Here is a 27,077-nt window from a genome sequence, read left to right as displayed (position 1 = left end):
CTGCTGCAAGATATGCCCTATTGGCTGTTACACTTTTAAGATCTCTAATACTGGATAGGATTTCTGATGAAACTCTAACTTGCTGTTAGTGCATTTTTGGAGGGTTGTATGCATGATGAACTTGCCCAAGATAGTATGAGCCAGGGTAAAGTAATAGTTAGAGAAGGGTCAGCAAACATGGTGCCATCCAGATGTTGAACTCCTACTCTCATCAGCCCCAGCCAGCATGGCTAATGATCAAGGATGATAGGAGTTGTAGCCCAACAACATCTGGAAACAGGGCCTACACCAGACATGACTGGGTCCTTGGGCACCAGCCTGCCCTGGGCCTGCAGCCCCCACCCACACATCCTACCTACCTCATCTCGTGTTGTGTCATGTGAATGAGGTGCTCACATAGGGCGCATGCTTGCCATCAACCAAGATGGCGGTAGGGGTGTCATCCCCTTAAGGGATGCTCCCATTGCCATCTTAGTTTATGGCAGGTATGCACGTGCAGTCTGCATGGCATTCTCAGGAATGGGAGAGGTAGGTGGGCTGTCAATGTGGGCTTAGTGAAGCCCATGCTGTCTGTATAGGGGGTGCCTGGGAGCTTCCTCTCCATCATCCATGGCAGGGTCAGGACCCGATGCTGCTGTGGATCACATAATGGAAGTGCTACCCTCCCACCCTAAGGAGGGGCCCTTGGCCAGAGCCTGACCTGGCCACCCACTGGCACCAAACCTGTCTGGAAGGCACCATGTTAGCTACCACTGGGTAGGGGTATAATTGGTCTACAACTGGAGATACCTAGGTTCAAATCCCTACTCAGCCATGAAGCTCACTGGAACTTGGCCCAGTCACCTTATCTCAGCCTAAATTATCTCACACAATTGTTGCAATGCTAAAATGGGTGGGAGAACCATGTACATTGCCCTGATCTTGTTGGAGGAAGGGTGGGATATAAAGGTAAAGGTTTATACTATGATCATCATATGACAGGCTTATCATATGATCTTCCCTTCTTATTGTTGCATACAGAAAACATGAAGTGAGCAAAAGAAATGTCAAACGAACCAACCTTCATCATAAGAGTCCAAAGAATGAGATTCTGACACTCTAGTGAATGCTATAGTACATTTGAAATATAGCAAGAAGGAAATTTGGCACTTAGATTTGGTTAAAATGCTACACTTGAATGCACGTCACAATTTTATGTTCATTTTTTAAAAAACCATAGATCTTTAATCCTTTGTGCATATGCGTGGGAATAAGCCCTCCTTACACAGTGGGACTTACTCCCAACTAAACATGCATAGGATTGCACTGCCTGTAAAAGTGTTAATGCTCCATTAATGTATAATGTTCTAGGATGTTTTGAGTTTGGATGACAGGCTTTCTTAGGATAATATTTGACCCATGAGGCCAAAATGTTTCATAACCATTGCTGAGCTGTTGTGCACAAGTACTCACAGATATTTGGAGTGCCGTTCGGAATGGGGAGATATGAGCCTGCACTCCAAGGCCGTCCCTGATAGTTTTTCTTGCATTTCCCACAGTCTGGGCCTGTTGTGTTGTGCTCACATTCACATAACAATTTTTTGTTTTCTTCTCTGCAGCCGGTGGCATGAAGGTTACACTTACACCTAACAAAAGAAAAGGCAAGGTGTTATCACAAGTGGAGATTTCATTTCAGGCTGTTATGCTCCAAATAAAATCCAGCTCTTGGCAAGAAATATCTACATAGCAAAACATTGTGCTCTTGTTGCTGCTGTTTTAACTTCTTCTTTTTAAAAAACCTACCCAGAACTGTTTCAAATTGCTTTCATTCATAGAAGCTGTGACAGTTGGATACATACTAATCAAACAAAAACTGCATCAAAAACTTTGGAACTGGTTCTTTAAGCCCTGTGCTCAAATCAACAGACCTCTATATGATTAACTATTGTATATTATATCCCAATCCTACTAAGGACATATCTACACTACAGACTTAACTGGCTTAATTGTAATTCCTGCATCTCTGGAAATCTTGGCAATTGGGAGTTCTGTGTTGTGTGTGTGTAGTAGCTAGGGACTGCCAACAGGGAAATCTCTGTACCTCACCAAACTATAGCAGAGAGTTGGGGAACCTTTTTGGCTCCACAGATCCAAATTATCAAATCCTAGTGGGCCAAATTTGACAGGTGGGTGGGGCTGCCTACATGTCAATCGCCTGCTTCAATAATGTTAGGTGACTGGGCAGTTTGAAGGCCCAAAGCTGGGACTTCAAAGCATCATGCAGGACTTGCAAAGAGCCCTGCAAAGTGCTTTCAAGTGCCTAAGGCTTTGACTTTACCCCCCATCAGCTTTCTGCAGGATCAGCTGCACGAGCAAGTTCCCCATGGGGAACTTACTTGATTAGCCGATCTAGCAGGCTTTGACTTGATGTAGGATTTCTCTAGATGTACCAAAGACTACTTTCCCTTCCCAATGCACAATTGGGAGTACAGTCAGAAGGCTCCTGATTGTGCACTGAGTGCCACAGCTCTAACTGCTTCAGATGGGCATGGTTTGGGGAAAACGGCTTTGAGGGCCAAATTTGAATCCCTGGCAGGCCAAGTGGCAACAAACTGGGGTGGTGGTGAGTGAAAATCACCTCCCATTTTCTTGAAATATTCTCTTGGGTGTGATGCAAAATTCTGTAACGTTTCGGTTGGAGGCAATTAATTTTTTAAATGTTCAGAAAAAATTCAGCTCAGTTCATGCTAAATGGAACTCTACAATAAGTTCATACTGATGGATGAAATAAGCAATGGGCTTAGAGAAGATGACCAGAAGGACTAGGATCAACCTCACTGCTTCCTTCACCTGCAGTAAAACAGTACTAAACAATATTAAGACTGGATCCACAGTTGCACCCAACATTCTCCATCCTATTCACTGGGGGTGAAAAGTGAACCATTTCCTTCAATATTATCTAGCAGGGAGTTCAGGAGGAACTTTAAAAAGAAACATTTCAGGAAATGTATTGGAAAATGCTTTTCTGAGGGCAACATCCAACTAAATAGTTCTAATAGTGCAAGCCCTTTTGGCTGCACAGTGGAACTTCTCCCTCCAATCCCCGTGTGTCTCCTAAAATCTGCTCCAGAGGGCTAGGGAAAACCCACAATCAATTTAACGGCTGCATGGGGAGAGAAGAGTTAAGCAAAGTTTCCTTGCTCAGTCAAAAGGGCTTGTCTAGCTTTTCCCTCCAAAATGAGAACAGAATGTGGGTCCTGAAAGTTCAAAGACCAAATCCCTCATTTCAGTAGGCTACCAGTTTCTTTTCTGATAGGGTTGTAGTCCTGTAAGACAAAAAACTCATTCTATGACATACACAGTAATAGAGTTTTCAGAGTCTGGGATAGGTCAGGACCTTTGTATCCTAAGTACTTCCATAGTGTGGAGGAAACTCACTCCTTTTCTGCCTGCACTGGCTCCCAATTCATTTCCAGGCTGAACAATACAAAGTACAGTTTTTGACCTACAAAGCCCTATGCAGCTTGGGACCCCAAAACGGAATGCCTCTTCCCATACATATCTATCCCTGTTCTGGAATCATCTACAGAGGCCATCCTCTGAATGTCTTTGGGAAGGGCGGTAGCTCAGTGGAAGAGCATCTGCTTTGCATGCAGAAGGTCCCAGGATCAATCCCCAGCATCTCCAGGTAGGACTGGAAATGTCCCCTTCCTGAAACCCTGGAGGGCTACTGCCAGTCAGTGTAGACAATACTGAGCTACATGGACCAGTGGTCTAACTCAGTATATGGCAGCTTCCTATGTTCCTACAAAGGGTTACTACAAGAGAGACTATATTTTGGGTGGTGGCCCCCTGTAAGTGGAATGCTTTCCCTAAAGAGGCTTGCCTGGTGTCTGCTTCCATGTCTTTTTGGTGCCAGATGAATACTTTCTTCAATCCTGCCAGCCTTTAAATATATATTTTAATGTTATCTAAGCATTGGTCATTTATGGCTTGTATTTCCCCCTTCTCCTCCTCGTGCACACCCCGTAAATCTGTTCTGAGGGTTCAGCCAGCCCTCCGGAGCAGATTTTGGGAGAGTGTGCAGTGTCGGGAGGGAGGAGGAAGTGTCATTGTGCAAACATAAATCCTTGCGCTGATGGGACACTTACTTAGCAATACACTGGATACAGGCCTATGACCTGATGGTGATTAGTTTTGCTTGCATGATGGTCATTTTTAATTTTTGTAAGTTTGCAACAGGTTTGAAACTTTGTTGCACTTTATCTTGTGTTATTATGTTGATTGTACTTGGATGCTTTAACTGTTTTTTCATGTTGCCTAGGGGTTTTTGTCTGAGGTGACTACTTTAATAAATAAATAAACCCTACAACAATATTCCTAACCAGTGTGTTTTATGTTACTATGTTAAAACACCCAACCATGTATGTATGTATGAATTATTATTAAATTTATATCCTGCCCTTCCTCCCAAAAGGAGCCCAGAGCAGCAGATAACAAGTGATAAAACACTAAAAACTAAAAATCTTAAAAACAAAGCATTTTAAAAAAATCTTAAAATATTCCAGTACAGATGCAAACTGGGAAAAAGTGTCTACTTAAAAGACTTGTTGAAAGAGGAAGGTCTTCAGTAGGCTCTGAAAAGGCAACACAGACAGCACCTGTCTAATGTTTAAGGGGAGTGAATTCCAAAGGATAGGTGCCACTACACTCAAGGTCCACTTCCTATTTTGCGTGGAGCAACCTGATAAGATGCCATTTGAAGAAGGCTCTCACCTGCAGGACACAGTGATTGACTGGGTTTATAAGGGGTGATACGATCTTTCAGGTATCCTGGTCCCAAGCTGTATAGTAGGCCCCCGCTTTCTGGAGCTTCGCTTCTCGGCACTTTGCTAATGTGGCAGTTTCGAATTGTATCCATGTTCCATATGTTCAGTGCTTGTTCCGTTTTTGCAGCGATTTTGCGGTATGACACGAAGAGCTTGGAAAAGAGAGATGCTGAGTGCACAAATTGATGGTGTCCGATGCCCTGAGAGCGTCGTCAGAGCTTGGAAATGTTCCTTTTTTAAACTACAGTTGGGTTGATGGGAGTTGTAGTTGAAACAAGGAATGTTTCCAAGCTCTGATGATGTGCTCAGCAGCTGAGCCCGAGAAGAGCGTTGGGCGCCATTTTACAGTATTGTCAGTGATTCAGTCTGATTCAGCGTTTGTGCATTCAGCATCTTTCTGTATTCTGGCAATTTACAAGGCCTCACAGCCCTAAAGGATGAAAGGGTGGATGACGCCAAGCACTTCTCTGCCCAGAGGCTGATCACCTTTGTGTGCGCAGGAATAACACCTGCATCAGCTCCAACCCGCTCCTCAGCGCCGTGCCAAGAGACCCGGCAAAGATAGAAGTGCTGCAGCCAACACTCTAAGATTTCAAGGTAAGCAATGTGTGTGCACTGAGTGAGCGAGCGAGTGGGGTGGTGGTGGGAGGGCGAGTGGGCAGGGGGGGACGAGGCAGGGAGCTGGCAGTGGGGAGGGCGAGCGGGAGGACGAGCCAGGGAGCCGGCGATAGCGAGCGAGTGAGCAGGCAGGGGGAATGAGTGAGGCGAGCAAGCGGGCAAGGGGGGGACAAGCCAGGGAAGTGGTGGAGGGCGAGCGAGTGGGCAGAGGGTGAGTGGGCAGGGGGGGATGAGTGAAGGAGCTGGCAGGGGAGAGGGTGAGCGGGAGGACGAGCCAGGGAGCTGGTGGTAGCAAGTGAGCAAGCAGGCAAGGGGGAGGGTGAGTTGGCAAGGAGGGACAAGCAAGGGAGTCGGTGGGAGTGAGTGAGAGCAGGCAGGGGGAGGGCGAGTGGGCAAGGGGGGACGAGCGAGGGAGTCGGTGGGAGTGAGTGAGTGAGCCGGTGGAGGGTGAGCGAGTGGGTGGGCAGCTCCCTCCCTGTGATCCACAGCAGAAGGGGAGCACTACTCCCCCACTATAATGAGGGCAAGTGAGTGAGCGAGCGGGGGGGAGGGCAATGCATGGAAAAGCGGAAGATCGATCAGCTGTTGTGGGGGGAGCTTCAGGGGCCAAGCACTGTCAGCTGGAGCTCCCCACACTACAGATGATGGATGTTCCACTTTTCGGCAGTTTTTATTTTACGGTGTGGGTCTGGTCCCTTACCTGCAGTATAAGTGGGGCCCTACTGTATAGGGGTTTCTACACAAAAACTAGCACCTTGAACTTAGCCTAGTGGTTAATTGACGGGCAGTGCAATTCTTTCAGCAGTGGGGTAACATGTTGGTGATATCCTGCCCCAGTGAGTAGTCACAACACCACCTTTTGCACCACCTGCAGCTTCTGGACCCAATGTCAAGGGCAGCCCCCATACAGCACATTACAGTAATCAGTTCAAAAATTGCCACTGGGAAGGCAGGACCATAACTCAGATATGGGGCTTCATTTTATGTTTGTCCAGGGCAGTGTCCTATTTGTCTGACATTGGTTGCTAATCAAATTGTTGTATTGGTCCCAGGGTATGGTCTGAAGGCACATGAGGCCAGCTCCCTGCTGAAGCTAAGCAGGGTCAGGTCTGGTCAGTGCCTGGATGGGAAACCGCCTGGAAACCATATGTAAGCCGCCTTTGGTTTCTATTATGAAAAGAAAGACGGGGTATAAATGTAATAAATAAATAAATTCAATTGGAAATAGAAAGTGCTGAGCAAGTTGGATACTGGTTCCTGGATAGTATCTACATTTTGCTTTTTGGACTGATGTTAGTAATGCCTTCTTAGTGTGTAGACATGTGCCGTAGAGTTCTTTGTGTGCCAACTCTTCCATGCTATCTACCCTGATTTCTAGATGTTATCAAATAGTGCACATGAATTTGATCACCGCTATGCATGTTCAGGAGGAACATAAAATGTGCAGTGCTTTCCCTACCCCAAAATAACCTATTCAGAAAGTAAATGTTGGAACAGTGACTAACCACTCATAAATAGTTAGCCCTGCGCTCCTGCTAGGAGGAAGGGCGGGATATAAATAAAATAATAAAATAAAATAATAAATAAATAAATGCCCAGGCAAACAGGTAGGTCTTTGCCTGACACTGAAATGCCCAACAAAGTTGGTTCTGGGAATGGCTGCAGGGGGAAGGCATTCCACTGTTGGGCTGTATCCTGTGTCATGACCCTATGTACCTCCCCTGGTGGGCAGGGTGATAAAGGACGAGGCATTCTTTCAGATATCTGGGCCCTAAGACATTTAGGGTTTTGTAGGTCAACACCAGTACCTTGAATTCAATCTAAAAGCTAACTGAAACTATTGTAGATCTTTCAGAATTGGAGTTCCGTGATTCCTGATACCTGTTCCAGTCAGTAATCTGGCAGGCACATTTTGCACCAATTGTAACTTTGGAGTGGTTTTCAAGGGCAGGCCCATATAAAGTGCATTATTAGAATTCAAATGGGAGGTTACCTGAGCACAGGTCACCATGGTTAGCTTATTTGTGTTGAGGAACAGCTGTAGCTGACTCACTAGCTGTAACTGAGCAAAGGAAGTCAGTACAACTAAGGCCACCTAACACACACAAACCCCGACGACACACCAGATCACTCCAGTTCTTGGACCCATGCTAAGTGCAACCACATCCACTGTGAAACTAAACATTCTGTAAAGAAGGAAAGCATTATGGTCTGTTTATGCACATGCCTGCCTGAGAAGTCAGTGGAGGACAGGCCATAGCAGAGTAATTTAATACAAAGTACAACAGGTGAAGAAGCCATACCATTCAACAACAAAATATTACTCCACATGCAGGGATGGGAATCCGTGGCCATCCAGATCTTGTTGGACTCCAAGTCCCATGAGCCACACTTTGCATGGCAATGGTCAGGGATGATGGGAGCTGTTGTCCAACAACATCTGGAGAGTTCCCCATTTCTGTCCATGAAAGTGATTAGGCAACAAAGTAGCCTGCTTGCTCACACATACCTATGGTGGGTCCTAAGAGAGAGAAAAAATGGAAATGGACTGCCTTCAAGTCAATCCTGACTTATGGTGACCCTATGAATAGGGTTTTAATGGTAAGCAGTATCCAGAGGGGGTTTACCATTGCCTCCTTCTGAGGCTAGTCTCCCTATGAGGCTAGTCCTTCCCAGCTGGGTAGGGCCTGCTCAGCTTGCCACAGCTGTACAAGCCAGCCCCTCCCTTGTCTGCAACTGTCACCTGGGGGGCAACTGGGCTCCTTGGGACTATGCCGCTTGCCCACAGCTGCACAGGTGGCAGGGGACATAACCCCTGAGCCACTCACTGTGGGGGTGATCTTTAGCAGGCCCTTGACACCCAGGAGACACGAGCGGGGATTTGAACTCACAGACTCTGGAGTCCCAGGCAGGCTCTCCTCCCCAATGTGCTATACCAGCTGTTAAAACATCCTTTATAAAGCTTGCCAGTGTGGTGGACTGGAGGCAGTTCTTAACTGCGACAGGCAATATACAGAGTGGCGATTTTATAAAGCACCATGTAATTTTCAGAATCTGTTTTATATGGCTGTGTTTTTGTACATTAGGTAAAACAGCAATCTACAGCAGGATTAATGAATCTATATCTATATATCTATATCTAGATAGCCCCAGCCTGAGCAATGAAAGTTTATCTTTCCAGCTGCTATATAAATCTCAAAAATCAAGCTTGCAGGACGTTAGCTTTGAAATGGAATGCAAATTGAAACATTCACATGACTAGTTTCCATATAGAATGCCCCATGATGTGACCATGATAATATGAATTCATCCTTCAACATACGGTTCAATTAATATGATGGTCTGAAAAATAAGTGTCAGAATGATATTGCCTTAGTCTTAACCTTGGTTCTCTGAACTCCTGGCTATCCATATCCACTATATGGGTTAGAGAGAGCTGGGACAAACATTACCCTGTGAATGTTTCTTCAAAACTTCAAGGGGTCTTAGGGGTGGGTGGGGTGGGAGGCTAAAGACAATGCATCTTTTTGGGGGGAGGGGATAAATTTTTCAGAAGAACCTTATCTGATGAGTGGCATGAGGAACAGAGGCTTTAAAATGTTTTGGCCTCAGTGATGTTAGAGCACTCATCTAAATGGCCCTACGACCATGTTTTCCATACAATGCCTACCCTAGATGGCCTTACATTATGATTTAGTGTCATTTTGGGTACATTGTTGAGAAAAAAAACATGGTGGGCAAGACAATAGAAAGTGTTTCCTCCCCTGCCTCCAGCCCTTATCAGTTTTGTCAGAATGAAATGGGACTTGTTAAAAAGCTCCTACCTGGCAAGACTGCAGCTAACTTGATATGGTAATTTGGGATCTTAATCATCATATCATGAATATATCTGGGGAAATCTCACATGGAATCATAGAGTTGGAAGGGGCCTATAAGGCCATCAAGTCCAACCCATTGGGTGATGTTTGCATCATGAAATGGTTTGGAAAAGTTCTGGTTATTTTAATTTGGGACACTAGTCCCAGGCTGTTTGGAAAAAAGAAAGATTGTATTTTATTTTGCTGCAAGGTATACCGTTGAAGTAGGCTAAACACGTTTAATGAACCTGAAGCCTCTAATAATAATAATAATAATAATAATAATAATAATAATAATAATAATAATAATAATATCCAACAAGAACCAAACATGCTTTCAGAATGAAAAAACTCATTTTATCATCATGAAAGCATTGTTATTTCTTTCCAGTAGATGTCAGAAATGCTTTAAAATCGCCTTCAAATAGATGCTGGAGAGGCGCCCAGGTATTTAGCAACTCTGGCTGATTATTTTCTTAATGATTTTACATCCGGTGGCTGGAAAGATTCTTTTGTGGGCATTTGTCACCCGTTCCATGGACTGACTAGTAATTAGGGCAAAGCAGCACAAGGAATGGGCAAGCTATTTTTTTTTTAGCAAGTGCAAATGAACAGCTGCCAAACCTGGCTTCCATTTAAGGGAAATTTGACCTGAAGCAAATAACAACCCACACATATATCCTCAGGGTGAAGCAAACCTATGGTAGCTTTAAGGAATTCAGCATAATGGCAGATAGAATTGATAACAAGGTAGCTGCAGTATGTATTTCATCTATGGTTTAAACAAATGACACTCTCAAGAATGGCTGCTGTTTAAGTAGGAACTCATTCTAGCAGGAAATATGAACAAACATATTTTCCTTTTACTTAAAATTGGCAGGGGGAAAATCCCTATAAACAGGTCTATAAATGAGGCTCTGTTAAGCAGACAGTTTAATTGTTCTATATTAGTAGTGCTAGACTTATAAAAGGTTTATTTTCTTCACACACGTTTACAGGAATGGAGTGAATGGAGCCGAGAATGGAATCAGCATCCTTTGAATATAAGCAGTTGTACTGCCTAGCTCATTGCCTTCTTTTATTAGAACTAGAATAAGAAAGTCTGATTAAAACAGGCAACGAATGGAAACTCTGGAAAGAGGAGAGGGTCTACTAGAATGTGGAGTCATCAGGCATTTTGCCTGATGTGGAGCCCAGATGGCATCTCCCTCCAAATAGTGCATGCACTTGCGCACACACACTCCCACACACAGTAGGGCCAACACTTTAAAAAGCCTTACTGCATCATTTATACATAAGAACATAAGAAGAGCCCTGCTGGATCAGGCCAATGGACCACCTAGTCCAACATCCTCTTCTCACAGTGGCCAACCAGATTCTTGTGGGAAGCCCAAAAACAGGACCTGAGCACAAGAGCACTCTCCCCATTTGTGATTCCTAGTGACTAGTATTCAGAGGCCTCTAATAGCGGAGGTGGAACATAGTCATTGTGGCTAGGAGCCACTGATGCACCCGTTCCTGCCTTAATGTATCCCTCCCTCTGTCCTTTATGATGCAACCTGGAGCATGTTGCTTCACTCTGCTGCATAGCGAGGCCAATCCTGTGAGAAGCAAATCCAAATTACATGGTATATTTATCTGGGAACTGAACTATTTCAGGTTACAGGTGTGTGCATGGGGTGGCGGCACCCCATGTTTGAATACTCTTCTATGGGAAAAAAATCACTGCACATGGTATGGTGGAATGTAATGGTTCAGGCTAGGCTCAGACCCTTCTGCCTGATGTGCTAAACGTTCATATGCAGGGAATATCTTTTATGGGGGAGCATTGAAAAAAATGCAAACTTCCGAAATGTAATAACGCATGCTTTCTCTGCAGCTTTGCATCTGCTTTTATTGAAATGGGGTATAGCTGGCCTCAGATTCCCCATCACTCTAGTTTCTGTACAATCACAGATCTTGGGTAACTTTAAGCTGCCGTAAGAAAATAAGGAGAGCATGCTGATTCAGGCCAAAGGCCCATGTAGTCCAGCATCCTGTTCTCACAGTAGCCAACCAGATACCTATGGGAAGCCTGCAAGGAGGGCCTGACTGCAAACCTGCCATGCTCCCTTTTCTTTCATTATCTAGTGAGTTTTTAACAAACAGATTTAATTGCTCAATGAGAAGAAGAAATTCACTACTTATTTGATTTCCAGAACTGGAGTTACCACCAAGCACATTCAAAAAGGAAAGCCCTTTGCAGAGATTTTGCAATAGTTCTGGAACAATCTGGAATGGTTTGCAGGAGCTCCTGTTATCTTTAAAGTGCCACGGTCAGGATAAGCTCTCTGCAGCACCACCACCCCTGCTCTCACGGGCCACAAATTAGTGGCATAGCACATAATTTGCATGCAAAAGATTCCAGCACCAGCCATTAGCACTCCCAGATAAAAGGCAGGAAGGCTTGGAGGTCTTGCTGAACAGCTCTCTGAACAGCTTGGAGGTCTTACTGAACATTAGAGTAACAGTCTCTAATGGTATAAAGCAGCTCAGTGTTTTCAAATGTGGCTCTAAGCGGCCTTTCTTCCTTCACTTTATCATCACATGGCTTGGAGCTGCAAATACAGGAGAAGTTAGGGCTATCAAGTATCAAGCGGGGCTAAGGATCAGATGCATGTCCTGGATTTCCACAGACTCTCTGGGTTTGGAGTCTGGCAACATGAATGACACAGTAAGAAGAGCTTTTGCGGTGCATGTGAGGAGGCAACGGTCACTGTGTTTTTGACTGCACAGCAGGAGTCATTGGTGGCTGCTGCAGTAAAAACAACAAAGAGTCTTACACTGGGGTGTATATGAATGGAATGTGTACAAATACCTTTCACTGTGCATTTGTATGATGTGTATAAATACCTCCACATTCTTGTGAAGATTTGAAGAATCTGCACAAATTAACAGTGCCAACAGGAGATTTTGCACTTTCCCATCATCAATGGATGTTGAAAAATATTAACTGCTTAGAGATGGTTTGTGCATCACCCTGTTAATATATACAGCTTCTATGTAACCTTGGTACATTGTCAAGGCAATAGGCAAAGCCCAATAAGCATAGCCCACACATACTGAATGAATGCATTGAGCAGGGGGTTGGACTTGATGGCCTTATAGGCCCCTTCCAACTCTACTATTCTATGATTCTATGAGTATACTGCTTGGTCAGTGTACGCACTACTCAGTTGACATTGTCTACTTGTGCACATTTCCCAGCATCCCTCGGAGACAATGCATGTTGCCTGGGAAATGTGCAAACTCACCTGTTCATGATGTCTGTACACAAACTCAAGGTCTTCATGTGAATGTGCATGTCACTGGTGTTTCTGCACATTTTTTTGGGCTGAATTTCAATTAACTACAACAGTTGCACATATATTTGGAAAATAAAAATGAATCCCATGTCCTGATAGAATCAGGATTGTGGGGACAGGCTTATAGAGATTGGCAGGGAAAACCAGCAGCCCCTGCTTCTTTCTAAAGCCATGTGCGCTGTTTTGCTGCCATCAATTATGATGGCTTCTTCTTTCTTCAGTCTGTTGTCCTCCCAGATGGTTAACCTTTGAGAGCCCAGTGCTGGCTCATTGACTCTGATTTGGATTGCAGTTTGTCTAATGCTTCAATATGACTTCCTTGATTCAGCCTCAGTAACATATAATTTCTCATTCAATTTTTAAAAAATGCCATCAGTAGGGGGCAGAAAAGTACAGTCAAGTTAGGGGGGAATTCCTTTTGACCTGAATAGGTTATGACTTCATCCAGAGATTAAAAAATAAAGATACAATAAAATCATAAAATGGAGAACATAAATAATGGGAAGCATTGTATTCTGTGATTTTTGAGGCAGGGATTACTGGCTAAAAATCCCTTGTCTAATTTTTATGAGCATGCAGAGTTCTGGTAATCACAGTATCTTCTTGACCTTAGACTCCATGGGACACGGCAAGAGATTCACACTCTAAGAGATAATAGAGGGCAGCATTGATGTTTTGTGCTGCATACTAAAAAGCATCGCCTTCTGAACATGAGATTCTCTATAGCTTTATCAATCTAGTGGGATGCAGCTGAACTACTCTAGTAACTTCTGTGCACGTCATTGTGAGAGAATTCATTCTGAAGTTTAAAAAATGACTTGTTTACTAGAGAAAATGATGCATAATGAACGAATAAAGGAACCCAGTGGATGCTTAGCTCTGCTGAGAAGTATCTATGCAATGATGGGCTTATGAATGTTTGAAGGATGCACATGCCAAAAGGAAGAAGTTTGGATTGTGCATCTGAAATGTAAGTAGACAAAAATCAGAAAAATATAAACATCTATCAGCTTTTCCTAAAAAACTAGACACAGAACAGATCAAAAGCATCCATCTGTTAGTTGGTCTAATTACATCAACTGATTAAGCCCATAAAATTGACAGTTTTGGTTTAACTGTATTTTAAGTTTCTCATATACATTGTTTATTTGTTTAATTTTTTTATCCCACTCCAACTTGTGGGATGAAGAAAGGGATAACAAAACAAAATATAAAAAGGACTTCAGAGCTCATCTTGATTCATTCATGGTGACTTGCAAAACAACATAGTCATTTGTCTTATTCAGAGATGCCAGAGAAATGAAAAACATGTTGGATTGCAATATGCTGTCTTATGTGAAAAAAGTTTGTATCAGAATTGGGCCAAAGTTCAACTGGACCTAAATTAGTGATGGGGAAACAGTGAGAAAATCTATTGGGCACACTGAACCTTTAAAAACCCTCATGGGTTTCTTAAGCATTTAAACTGTCTGCTTCAAAGGCCAGATTCCCTCCTCACCTGCTACATCAACCTTTCTCCAAGGGAACAAAACATTCCATTATGAAAGAGGTTGACACAGCAGATGGTTCCTTATGGGCCCTCTCATAGGCTGTGAAGGATGGGGGTTCTTCAACCCCCATGATCCATATGCTGCCAGCATCTTTTTTAACCAGTCCAGGGAAGATAAGAGGCCCAGCAGGCCTTTAACATCTTTAAGAAAGTTGATGCTGCTTGCCACAGGTGAGGAGCTTAAGAAGGAAGGGATGATGTAACCTGGGTCTTGTACCACTTTATGGCTTTTGGGACTCTCCCCAGTCCATGCCTCATCTCCCAGCCACAACCCCTCTCCCCAACCACATCCCTCACTGGCCCTGCTCTGCACCTTCCTTGAGTGCCTTTGCCTGGCTGAAACTGTGATAATACCTCTTGCTTGCCTGTATGGAGGATGTGTATGTGGTAGCTCTTGAAACCTCTGATGGAATGTAGTCTGCTCTACAAAAGTAAGAGTCACATCGATTACCCTGCCTCCTTTTTACCTTGGCTACCACCCTCTGGTTCCTACCCACCACAGGCATGTGGCCCCCGGAAGGTTATCAATGAGAAAATGTGTCCCTTGGGCTGAAAAAGATTTCCTACTCCTGGTGTAGCCTGGATCAATGGACTGGATGGGAAGAAAGCAGAATCGAGGCATAGGGCACATTTCAGGTGGTAAAAAAGTCTACGTATCCAAAATCCAAAAATTGCTACCTTGTGTTGGTGCTCACATAAACCCTCAAATGTATCCGAGATCACCACAATTCTTTGGTCAAGGCCTGAACAGTAGCCTTCCAATTTGCTTCAGGCCAGGCAAATCTGAAAAGTTAACTCAGTTTTTTGGGAGAAGTGAACTCACCCTTTACTTTAGGCCAGGGGTAGCCAAAGTAGTGCCATCCAGAAATTGTTCAGCTTGTTACTGAGAAACTTCAGTTCACTTGGAAACCCAATACTATGTGTGTACATGCCCCAATACTATGTGTGTAATTTGGCTCTGTTCTGAGCAGTGTGTACAGGTGCCATTGTAGTAAAATGAGAGTGATCCCCTATGTTGGAGCCAATGCTGACACCAGTACACTACCAGCCACAAACAGGAATTGGTTGCATATACCTAATTAAATCCCCAAACCCAATACATATCTAATGCAGACAACACCTGTAATTCAACATTTAATCATCCCTTGTGAGTAAATGGATTCCCTCCAGCAAACATGAAGGATTAAAAAAAAACCTTTTTGCATTTCTTGAGGAAATCTAAGCTGTCATTTTCAGCAAGGGCAGGGTCCTCTTATTAAAATAAGATCTGATTTACTAAGACATCTGTGTGACTCTGCCTTACCCCTATGTTGGGAAACTTAACTGAAGTGATTCTTGACATTCCATGATAATTGATTACCTGTGCCCTTTTGTTTTGTAATAAAAGCCCTTTTCAAGTTCAGTTCATTGTCTACTGATAAGCTGGCTCTTTACTGGATGCCCCTCACATCCTCTAGTTCAGTTTTTGCGGATACCTCCAGATGGCTATACTTTGCTGCAGGGGCCTGGTTTCTTCTTTAACCTTTTAGCTCAGACTTTTCCTTGCCTCCTGTTATCCATTCCCTAGCATCTCTACATCATTCCATCTCTCCCTCTCTTGCCTTCTCTCTCTCTGTGGACAGGTACCAGCCAGTGTTTTTTGAAAGGAAGATTTTTGTTTTTGTTTTCCTTCTTTCTTTCTTTTACTAGAACAGGAGGGTTCAACACAGCCAAGATAAAATCTAAAAAAGGAAAAAACTTTAAAAAGTCAGGGAAGCACCTCAGCCTCTCAAAGGTTGTTCCATGGTTGAGACAGCTGAAAGTCATCCCCGTTTACCCTGGTTTACCCAGGTCAACCCAAAAGAATTGCAACTTACTCTTGGATGCCTAGCCTTTTTGCAACAAAATATCAATACATTACTGTTCTTTTGTTCTCTGTTTATCCTATGGGAGGATGGATAATTTTCACATTTCATCTCTTCTTTTGAGTATTCATATTTCCTCAGTTTTATCCATCTCTTGTTCTGGAAGGTTGGAAAATAGAGTGTTTTCCATGTTAATTTCCCCCTCCCCTTCCTCTCTATAGCAAAGCTATGGTCTTCAAGATTCTGTTTCTTATTCCCATGCAAGGTGTTTCTTCCCCTGGACCCTCTTCCCTTCTATCTCTGCAACTGTAACCAAGTGTATGGTCCCAGGAAGGGAGGGGGGGGACCTTGTATAATTTGTAATCAGTAATCATACCCTTCTATACTTCTGTATCAGCACTTGAAGCCATAAAGTTTTTTCCCTCACTCTCTTTTAGGTCATTTTTATGAATAAACATTCTAATTATAACAATGCTGTGATTATTGCTAAATTCCCCACTGCAAGCAAGGTATTCATGTTCATTGCAATAATGTCTGTGGAGTGTAATTGCTTGCAGTAAAGACTGCAAGAGTAGTATTGCTAAATCACCCTAAGTCTGGGAATACTTGTATAAAAAGATATGGGTTTGTGGTCATGTATACACTGGTGCAGGAGCAGAGGCTGGTAACAGACTCTAACTCCCATCAGGCCTAGACAGCATGGCCAATGGTTAAGCATGATGGGAGATGGACCCCAATAATGCCTGGAGGACATCAAGCTGGGTCCCTGCCTGAGGCCAAGACTAGATACCCATCTGAACCCTTTAAGTAACTCTCACTAATGGCAAGCCCCTGCGAGCATAGATTATCTGGTTCTCTTTCAATCTGGTTTCAGGCCTGGATTAGCAAAGAAACTAGCTTGTTCACCCTGGTATACGAACCATGTCAGGAGAAAGATAGCACAGTGTAACCTTGCCAATTGTCCTGGACCCCTTGGTGGTTTTCGATATAATCAACCATGGTATCTTTCTGGATAGGCTATTACGTTTGGATTAGGGCATTGTACTTCAATGCCTAGTTCCATTTCTTCAAAGAAGGTCAATTCTACAAGGTGGTGCTAGGAGACCATTGCTCAGCTCCACTGTATTTATGTTATGGGGTTCTGCAGGGTTCCAACTTGTCTAACATTCTCTTTCACATCACATAAAACTGCTGATTAAGGCTATCTAGATTTGTTTAGTGAGGTGCCATTAGTGTATTGATGAGACCCAACTGTATTTCTCTCTTCTTCATCAGACTCAGGTGAGGTACTGGAGGTGTTGAATCAGTCAGTGTCTGGCAGCAGCAGACGACTGGATTAGAGTCACTAAACCGAAGCTCAATCCAGACAAAACTAAAATCCTGTTGGAAGGTGGTTCTTCTGACCAAAAAGGTATCAACCTTTTCTGTAGTTACACTCTTTTCAAAGGATCAGGTTTGCAGCTTGTAGTTACTGCAGCTTGTAATTTGATATAGTCACTGGAGAGTAGGGTTGCCAGGTCCATGGCCTGAGACTGATCCTGTATCTTTAGGAGAAGAGAAGGTCAGCCAAGTGCAGGTGTTCTTGCAACTCTGTAATGGGAAAAGCCACAAGGTGGAATTCTCCATCCCCCCTGCACAATTTTTAAAGATCCAGAAGACCTCTTGGAGGCTGGGCCTGGCAACCAAGAGGTCTTCTGTATCTTTAAAAGTTGTGGAGGGGGAAGGGAGAATTCCACCTTGTGGTTTTTTTCATTACAGAGTTGCAAGAACACCTGCACTTGGCTGACCTTCTCTTCTCCTAAAGATGCAGGATCAGTCTCAGGCCAAGAACCTGGCAACCCTACTGGAGACCCAGTGCCTTTCACCAGCTAAGGCTGGTATGCCAATTGCCATCCATCTTGACTGAATTGCTGCCATGCATTATATGAAAACTTGCCAAAAACTTCAGTTAACATAAATACAGTTGCTAGTTAGTTTTCTAAGGTTGCAATCCAATACACAGTTACCTGGAAGTAAGTCCCATTGAACCCATGGAGCTTACTTCTGAGTAGACATGTATTGGATTGCAGCCTAAATCAGCAGCCTAAATCAGCAATGGAGAACATTAAACAACTGTGCTGGCTGCAGGTCCACTTCTGGGCACAATTCAAAGTGCAGGTTGCTACCTATGAAGCCCTAAGAAGTCTGAGGCCTCCTCTCACACAGGTCTGCCTCAACCATTCATCTTCATCTGAGACCCTCTAATGAGCCCTCCTACTGAGTGGTGATCAGAGAGAGAGTCTTCTCAGTCATTTTGCCCATTAGGATTTTAGTGGGTTTTTCTGTGGTACTGTGGTTTTGTGATACTGCTGTTTTGTTTTTATGATTTTATTACATTTGTATCCAACACAGTGCTAAGTAAGTGTCCTGTCAGCACAAGGATTACTGCAAGTACAGTGGGATTTTCCTCCCCTTTCCCTGTGTGCCCCCTAAATCTGTTCTAGAGATTTCCCCAACCCGCTGGAGCAGATTTGAGGAGGGTGTGGGGCGTGAATAGGGAGAAGGGGGAAAAGTCCCATTAGTGGTAATCCTCGCACTGATGGGACACATTACTTGAATACTGTCCTTTGTTTTTCACTGCACATGACCCAGAGAGGCCTGTTATTTAAGTGCATCTTATAAATAGACTGACTGACTAAACCCCTCAAATACCACGCTCCAGTTTGACTAAGGCCAACCTTTACCTAGATTGAAAAATGTTCCTAAATGTTTAACTCAGGTCAAGTTTGCATCTGGATCCCAAGACCAGATATCCATCCAAACCATAAAGACACCCCATCCCTTTGGGCAAGAATGGGCATTATTCCAAATCCCCAAAACCAACACCTCACATTTGCTTAGGCTAAATATCTCTCCCAGTTCCACTTTAACCCCCAAATTCTCCCCACTCTTCTGTGCCTACCTGAACCCCAAATGCTAATATTACATTAAGGTTAAAGCTAAATGGCCATCCAAACCTCCAAAGTCACCCCAATCCTTTGTGCAAGGCCAGACTCCCATTACTTTGGGAGAGCCTAGCTGTTCATCAAAATCACCAAAGCCACTACTCTCCTCTGTAGTAAAATTTGCACATGCTGATGAGCAGGGGCAAAACTGATAAAAATACAAAGATATGAGAGAATGTAAAGGCTCTTTACCAGCTGTTTATAAAATGAGTTCAAGATAATGATGATTATATTTCACAGTTAGATAACCTCTTTGGGCGAAAAAGGAATACAAATCACTTTGACAGCAGTCTCTCTCGCTCCTCTGGGCTACTAAGTGATGTGGGTGTCTATAGGATGGCAACAAAGAGAACAGTCATCACAATTTGGGGAAGTTGCAGTCTTCCTGCTCTGACTACACTCGTGTCCAGCAGCTGGGGCTGCAAATTGCTGCTCTGATAGTGGCCCTTTGCTCCAGAGGACAGCAAAGTGATGGTAGAAGCTAAGGCCTTGAGATAAACAAGGGAGCTACTGAAGAGGTTTGAAAACAAGTCAAAAGATATTACTTTGCTTTTCTTCTAGTCTAAAGGTTTGCTATGAAACATTTTGTACTCATAACTTGAGTGGAATAAACAGTGGATTCTTTTTTAAAAAACAACAACTCCACATTCAATATATTCTTCTGGATGAATTGAGGATTCTAATCTGTATTAGTACAACGAGTATGGTTCCTGGATGCTGTTCTGGATCAGAGATTCAGTTTGTGGGACCACCACTGCAATCAGTTAGACTGGTGGGCACTAGAGAAAGAGCCTTCTTTGCAGTGGCCACAAACGTGTGGAACTCCCTCCCAAAACATACACATTTGGACCCATCGTTTGTGGCTTTTAATGGATTTTAACTCCCCCCACAAATGCTTTTAGTTTAGCAGTTGGGCTCTGTGTGTATGTATAATATTGAATGGTTTATACTGTTACTGGAATTTGCCCTGAAACATGGCATAGAAAACTTAAAAAAAGATCAATACAATAGAAACAGGCATGTTGTTGCTGAGGTAGCCCAAGCATTTTGGACCGCAAGAGGCAACACTCTTAGCAGCAAAAGTATGGAAAATGCTATCATCCAAATACACAATATGATTGGATATCCTATACCTTGCACATTTTGTTGAAGTTTTTAAGACTATTACAAGGAGTGAACATTCAGAATGGGTAGCATATTTGATAACAGTGGCAAAGGGTTATTTGACACTAAATAGAGAATGCCCAATACATCAACAGAAAAAGAATGGGTTAATAAAATTTGGCATTTAGCTTTGAAGGCCAAGCTTACTGTAACAGTACACTTCCAAGAAGGAAGACAAAAAGGAGAAAACAGGAAGCAATATTGGGACACATTGATTAGATATATGAAACCAAAATGTTGACATAAACAAATACTGAGCATTTGCTCTATTGGTTTAGTGTTCTTTTGGGCTTGGAGTTCTTCATTATTCAACGCTTAGTTCTTAGAAAAGGTAATATATATTTGTCTAAATAGATATGAAAGTCTCTTGAACACTAGGAAATTTAAATATATATATTTATAAATGACTCTTTTGATGTTTCAGATTAAGTTAGTATACATATCCTTTATTTAAAATGAGTTTTTAAATTGTTCGTATGCCTTAATAGTTATGCTTTTATGTATGTGCATGTTTTGGGGCATGTGTATGTATATGTACTGATATCTATCTATGGAGAATGGTGACACTCTCTGTAGTCCACAGAAGGTGAAGCAGAGAACTCTGGGAAACCCTGCATGCTCCACCTCTCACTGGCTTAAAGGCTCTGGTCTTTTGCTTCTTCTCTGCCCGAAATCCTGAATCTAGCCCTGATCAGCACTAGTACAAATCATCTGTTAGGTGGGAGGGGAGGGGGGAGAGAGAGAAGGGGAGACATTATCAGGATCAGTGCTGTTGATTGTCACTCTGGAGCTATGCCTACAGAGGCTATAGAACAAGCAAGGACTAATACCCTTGTGGGCACAACTCATCCGGCTAAAAATAACTCATCTAGCTATAAATAAATGCATGGGAGCTATGCACATACACCTTTAGGTGAAGCAGAACAATGTAATCTTTAAGGATACTACCTGGGTAAGATTTTCTCTTTGGTACCGCGACTGTCCACAGAACATAATGCTGATCTCTGAATTATCTCTCAGTAAGGAGCCATTGCCTCCTTGAAATTCTTATACAGCTTGTGTGCAAGCTCTGTTTCAGTAACAGCTGGTGGGAGTAGGCACTTGATCCAAATGGAAATGTTCTGTTCGTATTTGCCACACGGGGCTTTTTTCAGAAGGGAAGTGGCTTCTACGCAGGCACCAATGCTTCAGATGGTTACTACTGAAGAATGACTAGCCATCTACAGTACTGGGAGGACTAACCTTGACGCCTCATGAAAAACTACTAAGAACAAAACACTTTACAGGGAAAAAACTTCAAAAAATGAGAACAAATGGTGGGAGGTATGTACTCCAGGGCTGCAAAGCGTACTTATAAAGGCTGAAGGGGGGGAAGAGGAAAATATTAGGAGGGGAGACAGGACATGAAATAGTGCATGGGGACAGTAGTATAGTTAAGTAATTTAAACACTGGACTTAATGTTCTTATGTGGGGAGCCTCTTTAAATAGTATTGTATGTTACTTGACTTGCTTCAGTATGTGGGAAACCTGCCCTGCTAAGTTTGTGGGCTCTCCTGCTCATTTATTTATTTATTATTTGATTTCTATCCCATCCTTCCTCCCAGCAGAAGCCCAGGGCGGCAAACAAAAGCACTAAAAACACTTTAAAACATAATAAAAACAAACTTTAAAATACATTAAAACAAAACAACTTTAAAAATATTTTTTTAAAAAAGCTTTGAAGACATCTTTTAAAAACAGTAAAAAAACATTGTTTTTTTAAAAAAAAGGTTTAAAAACACTATTCCAGCACAGAAGCAGACTGGGATAAGGTCTCAACTTAAAAGGCTTGTTGAAAGAGGAAGGTCTTCAATAGGTGCCAAAAAGATAATAGAGATGGTACCTGTCTAATATTTAAGGATAGGGAGTTCCACAGGGTAGGTGCAGACACAAAAAGTTCCGTTTCCTATGTTGTGCAGAACAAACCTCCAGATAAGATGGTATCTGCAGGAGGCCCCCACTTGCAGAGTGCAGTGTTCGACTGGGTATATAAGGGATAAGACGGTCTTTCAGGTATCCTGGTCACAAGCTGTATAGGACTTTGTACACCAAAACTAGAACCCTGAACTTGCAAAGAAAAGCAAATGGGCAGCAAATGGGCAGCCAGTGAAATTCTTTCAGCAGTGGGGTGACATGTTGGCAATACCCTGCCACAGTGAGCAGTCTCGCCGCCGCATTTTGCACCAGCTGCAGCTTCTGGACTAACCTCAAGGGCAGCCCCACATAGAGCACATTACAGTAATCCAGTCTGGAGGTTACCAGTGTTTGGACAACAGTGGTCAGGCTATACTGGTCCAGAAATGGCCACAGCTGTCTTACCAGCCAAAGCTGGTAAAAGGCACTCCTAGCCACTGAGGTCACCTGAGTCTCTAGTGACAAAGATGGATCTAGCAGCATACCCAGACTACGGACCTGCTCTTTCAGAGGAAGTACGGCCCCATCCAAAGCAGGCAACTGACCAATTATCTGAACTCTTGAACAACCAACCCACAGCACTTCCATCTTGCTAGGATTCAGACTCAGTTTACTGGCCCTTATCCAGCCCACCACCGAGTCCAGGCCCTGGTCCAGGGCTTGCATGGCCTCTCCCGATTCAGATGTTACAGAGAAATAGAGCTGGGTATCATCAGCGTACTGCTGACACCTTGCCCCAAATCTCCTGATGACCACTTGCAAGGGCTTCATATAGATGTTAAACAACATTGGGGACAAGATGGTACCCTGCGCAGGGCCGGTTCTAAAGGGTGGCTAGGTAGGGCACTGGCCCTACAGGGGGCCCCTCAGCTGCCCCTCCGCTCCCCTTCTGTGATCCACGCCCCCCCACCTACCTGTCTGCTGTCTTTTACCATTGCCCTTAATGAAGATGGCAGCTGTGGTTTCCCTAAGGTACTGAAGCTCCTGCTGCCATCTTAGTTGATGGCAGAGATTCGCTCGTGTAGCACGCACGTGTGCCATCAACAGAGAAGGTGGTGGACGCATCATCCCCTTAGGGAAACTGCGCCCACCATCTTCGTTAAGGGCAAAGGTAAAAGACAGCAGACAGGTAGGTGGGGGGGCATGAGGGGCTGCGTACGTGTGGGGGCCCCCAGGGCAAGCTGATGCCCAACGGCTCCGGCATGCCTGGAGCCGGCCCTGACCTTGCAGCTCCCCACAGCACAACTTCCAGGGGGCTGAAAGACAATCATCCAATGCTAATCTCTGAAAATGACCCTGGAGATAGGATCAGAACCACTGTAAAACAGTGTCTGAGATGCCCATCTCACCAAATCAGCCCAGAAGGATACCATGGTCAATGATATCAAAAGCCGTTGATAGCTCAAGTGAGAGTAACAGGGTCACACTCCTCCTGTCCTTCTCCCAATAAAGGTCATCCATCAGGGCAACCAAAGCCGATTCAGTCCCATGACCAGGCCTGAAATTAGATTGGAATGGGTCAAGATAATCTGTTTAATGCAAGAGTACTTGCAATTGCTGCACCACAACCCTCTCAACCACCTTCCCTAAAAGGGGGTATTTGTTCATTTCATTTGTTCATTTGCTTAATTTATATACCGCTTTGTATTTCAACAGAAACCTCCAAGTGGTTTACAAATCCCAATGAAAAGGAATTAATGCATGAATCAAGATAAGAAATAGAATACAAACCCCACTTTCAAACCAAACAATGCTAGTACTGCTATGGGCAATAATAAAAGTCCACATTTTAAGTAACAAAATGAAAGAAATATCCTTTAATCAAAAAAATACATACAAAAAACCCACATGATATGATTGCCAAGATCACTCACTTGCAGTGAATTTTGAGTTTGCGACCGGTCGGTAATTGTCGCAGACCAATGGGTCCAGGGTGGGCTTTTTCAGAAGCGGTTGGATCACCACTTTGGTCAGGGCAGCTGGAACCACTCCCTCCCGCAATGATGCATTGACCACACCCTGGATCCACTTGGTCAAACCCCCTCAGCAAGCTTTAATAAGCCAAGAAGGTCAAGGGTCGAGAGGACATGTTGCTGGCCACATCATCGCAAGCACCTTGTCTATGTCATCAGGCCGCATCAACTGAAACTGTTCCCAAGAAGTTGCTGCAGACGTTGCACTGGATACCTCATTGGGGACTACAGTAGATGTGAATGGGGCATCAAGACTGCTACGGAGGCGAGCAACTTTACCCTGAAAGTGCCTTGCAAACAATTCACAGTGGGCCTCCGAAGGGTCTAAGACTCCATTTCCTGGAGCTGATGTCAATAGACCTCTGACAATACGGAAAAGCTTCACTGGATGGCTACTTGAGGATGCGATGGTCACAGGGAAGTGGGCCTTCTTCGCCACCCTCACCACCACACAATAGGCACTGTTATGATGTTTTACTTGTGCCCAATCAGCCTCACAGCATGTCTTTCACCACTTGCGCTCTAGCTGTCATCCAGCCTGTTTCATTGCCCTTAGGTCACTGGTGTACCAAGGTGCAGACCGGGCTCCACAATGCCAGAGAGGGCGCTCGGGGGCAACTGTGTCAAGCATCATGTGCCTTGCTGTTCCACAGTGTGACAAGGGCTTCAACAGGGTCACCTGCTCTATCTACTGGGAACTCCCCAAGGGCATTCAGTGGATTCCATTAGTCTCCGGGGGTGGACCATCTCAATCTGTCCACCACCCCTGCAGGGAAGGATTGGAGCTACAAGTCTAAACTTCACCAGGAAGTGGTCTGACCATGACAATGGGCTGACATCCACCACTCCATCTCCAGACCAAAAACCCCTTCCTCCAGCTGGAGCAAAAACCAAGTCAAGGGTGTGCTCTGCCCTATGCGTTGGGCCAGTGACAACTTGAGACAGCCTTATGGTCATCATGGAGGCCATGAAGTCCCAAGCTGGAACACTAGAGGCAACCTCAGTATGGACATTGCAATCACCCAGGACTATCGTTCTGGGCTCCTCCAACACCACAGCCGAGATGGCCTCCGCCAGCTCAGTCAGAGAAGCTGCCAGGCAGCAGGGTGGAAGATACAGCAGCAGCAACCCTAGTTTACTGTTTCCTTGGCCCAACACCAGGTGCAGGACCTCACAGGCAGCTCCAAGACAGAGCGGTTTCCTGGTGACAGAGATGGAAGTTCTGTAGATCACAGCAACTCCTCCCCCCTCCCGCCCTGCAGCCTGTGCTGGTGTTGCACTGTGTATCTAGGTGGGTAAAGCTGGGTCAGATCAACTCCTCCCAGCTCACCCACCCAGTTCTTGGTAATGCACACCAAATTGGCACCTTCATTCACAATCAAATCATGGATGAGTGTGGTCTTATTGTGTACCGATCTGGAATTAAACAACAACACACACAGGACAGTGGGCACAGCAGCTGCGCAATGAGTAACCCATCCATGAGAGGAGTGGGAATGAGGAACAAGGCGTAGATAGCATTGCCCTAGCCTTCTATGGTAATTCACCTCCCATGGCTATACTTCCCTCTACCTGTGATCACTGAAATTGGGGTGGCATCACCCAGGTCCCTCCTTACTCCTTCTAAACACCTGATATGGACCCAACAAGAGCCCACCAACAAAACCTACCTGATTCAACTATCCCAGGAGGCCTCTGTGAGAATTGGGAATAGTCAGACCCACTCAATATTTTTCACACAGGGCACATCTACTCCCCCTCTGTCTCATACTCAGGGAGGGCCCGCCTTCTGCCAGTTACAGACTATCACTCTGAAGGCATCTGGCAACTTTCTCCTATCATTCAGTTCGCTGCACAGGCTCTCACACTGCGCAGGAACTACACATGAGCCATACGCCCTCCCCACTACCAATCTCCCCTAGATTGGTTATGAAAAAAGAAATAGAAGAGGGTAGTGTCCTCGCCCTTAGGACTCCTCAAGGGGTGATCCCCTTTGGTGTTGCCTGTTTGGTGGTGACCTCGCCAGCGGCAGTCCCAGGAGCTGATGCAAGAGGCTGCAAGATTAACTGCAGACTCTCTCTTGCAGCACTTACCAGGGACATCAGCTGTCTCAAAAGACAGCAACTCAGAGGAGCAAGCAGCAAGCACCCAAATGCTCAGAGACTCACTCCCAGGGCAGGTCTTCTTCAGTCCCCCTACTGCTGCAGCTGTTCCCCCATTCTGCTGAGTAGGTCCCTTGTAGGGATGGGCAGATCTGTCAATGCTGGTTTTATGTCCTGGTCATTGGCCGTAATAAAGATTGACTGATTGGTCAATGCAGGTTTCCCTCAGTTTCTCATCTTTCCAGTCTTATGTTTGGTACTCTACATTTTCACATCAGTTTGTATTTTTTATCTATGTAAAAAAAGTCTCATGAAAATTCATCAGCATTTCAGTGTGAATTTCTCCTAATACACCCTTTTTTTGTATGCAGTGTTGCATAGTATACACAGTGCTGCAAAGCAATTTCCCCTAGTACAGCAGGGCCCCACTTATATGGCAGGTTAGGGACTAGACCCCTGCTGTAAAGCGAAAATCACCAAAAAGCGGAACATTGATCAGCTGTAGTGCGGGGAGCTCCAGCTGACAGCTTGGCCCCTGAAGCTCCCCCCACAACAGCTGAACGATGTTCCACTTTCCCATGCATTGCCCTCTTCCCCCCTGCTGGCTCACCCTCGTTATGGTGGGGGAGTAGTGCTTCCCTTCCGCGGCAGGCTCCCTGCTGCAGATCGCAGGGAGGGAGCTGCCCACCTCCCTACGCCTGCTTGCTTGTCCTCCGCCGCCTCCCTTGCTCATACCCCCTTGCCCGTTCGCCCCCTGCCTGTTCACTCACTCTCTCCCGCCTCCTTCATTCATCCCCCCTTGCTCGCTCGCCCTCCCCCGCCTGTTCACTTAAGTGCTCGCTTGCTCTCCGCTGCCTCCCTCATTCGTCCCCCCTTGCTC

At 44.5% G+C, this 27,077-nt stretch overlaps 1 protein-coding gene across 9 annotated transcripts in view; it reads right to left on the bottom strand.

Moving 5' to 3' along the window:
• Positions 1-27,077, bottom strand: part of NTNG1 (netrin G1) — a 327,946-nt gene that overhangs the window by 112,373 nt on the left and 188,496 nt on the right. For all 9 annotated transcript variants that reach the window (XM_061633866.1, XM_061633869.1, XM_061633871.1 and 6 more), the window contains one exon: positions 1,453-1,625. In XM_061633866.1, the coding sequence (XP_061489850.1) occupies positions 1,453-1,625 (173 nt within the window). The remainder of the gene's footprint in view (positions 1-1,452; positions 1,626-27,077) is intronic.

Source organism: Rhineura floridana, chromosome 6 (assembly GCF_030035675.1).
Source record: "Rhineura floridana isolate rRhiFlo1 chromosome 6, rRhiFlo1.hap2, whole genome shotgun sequence".
Lineage (NCBI taxonomy): Eukaryota > Metazoa > Chordata > Lepidosauria > Squamata > Rhineuridae > Rhineura > Rhineura floridana.
This window is presented reverse-complemented; position numbering and strand designations above follow the sequence as displayed.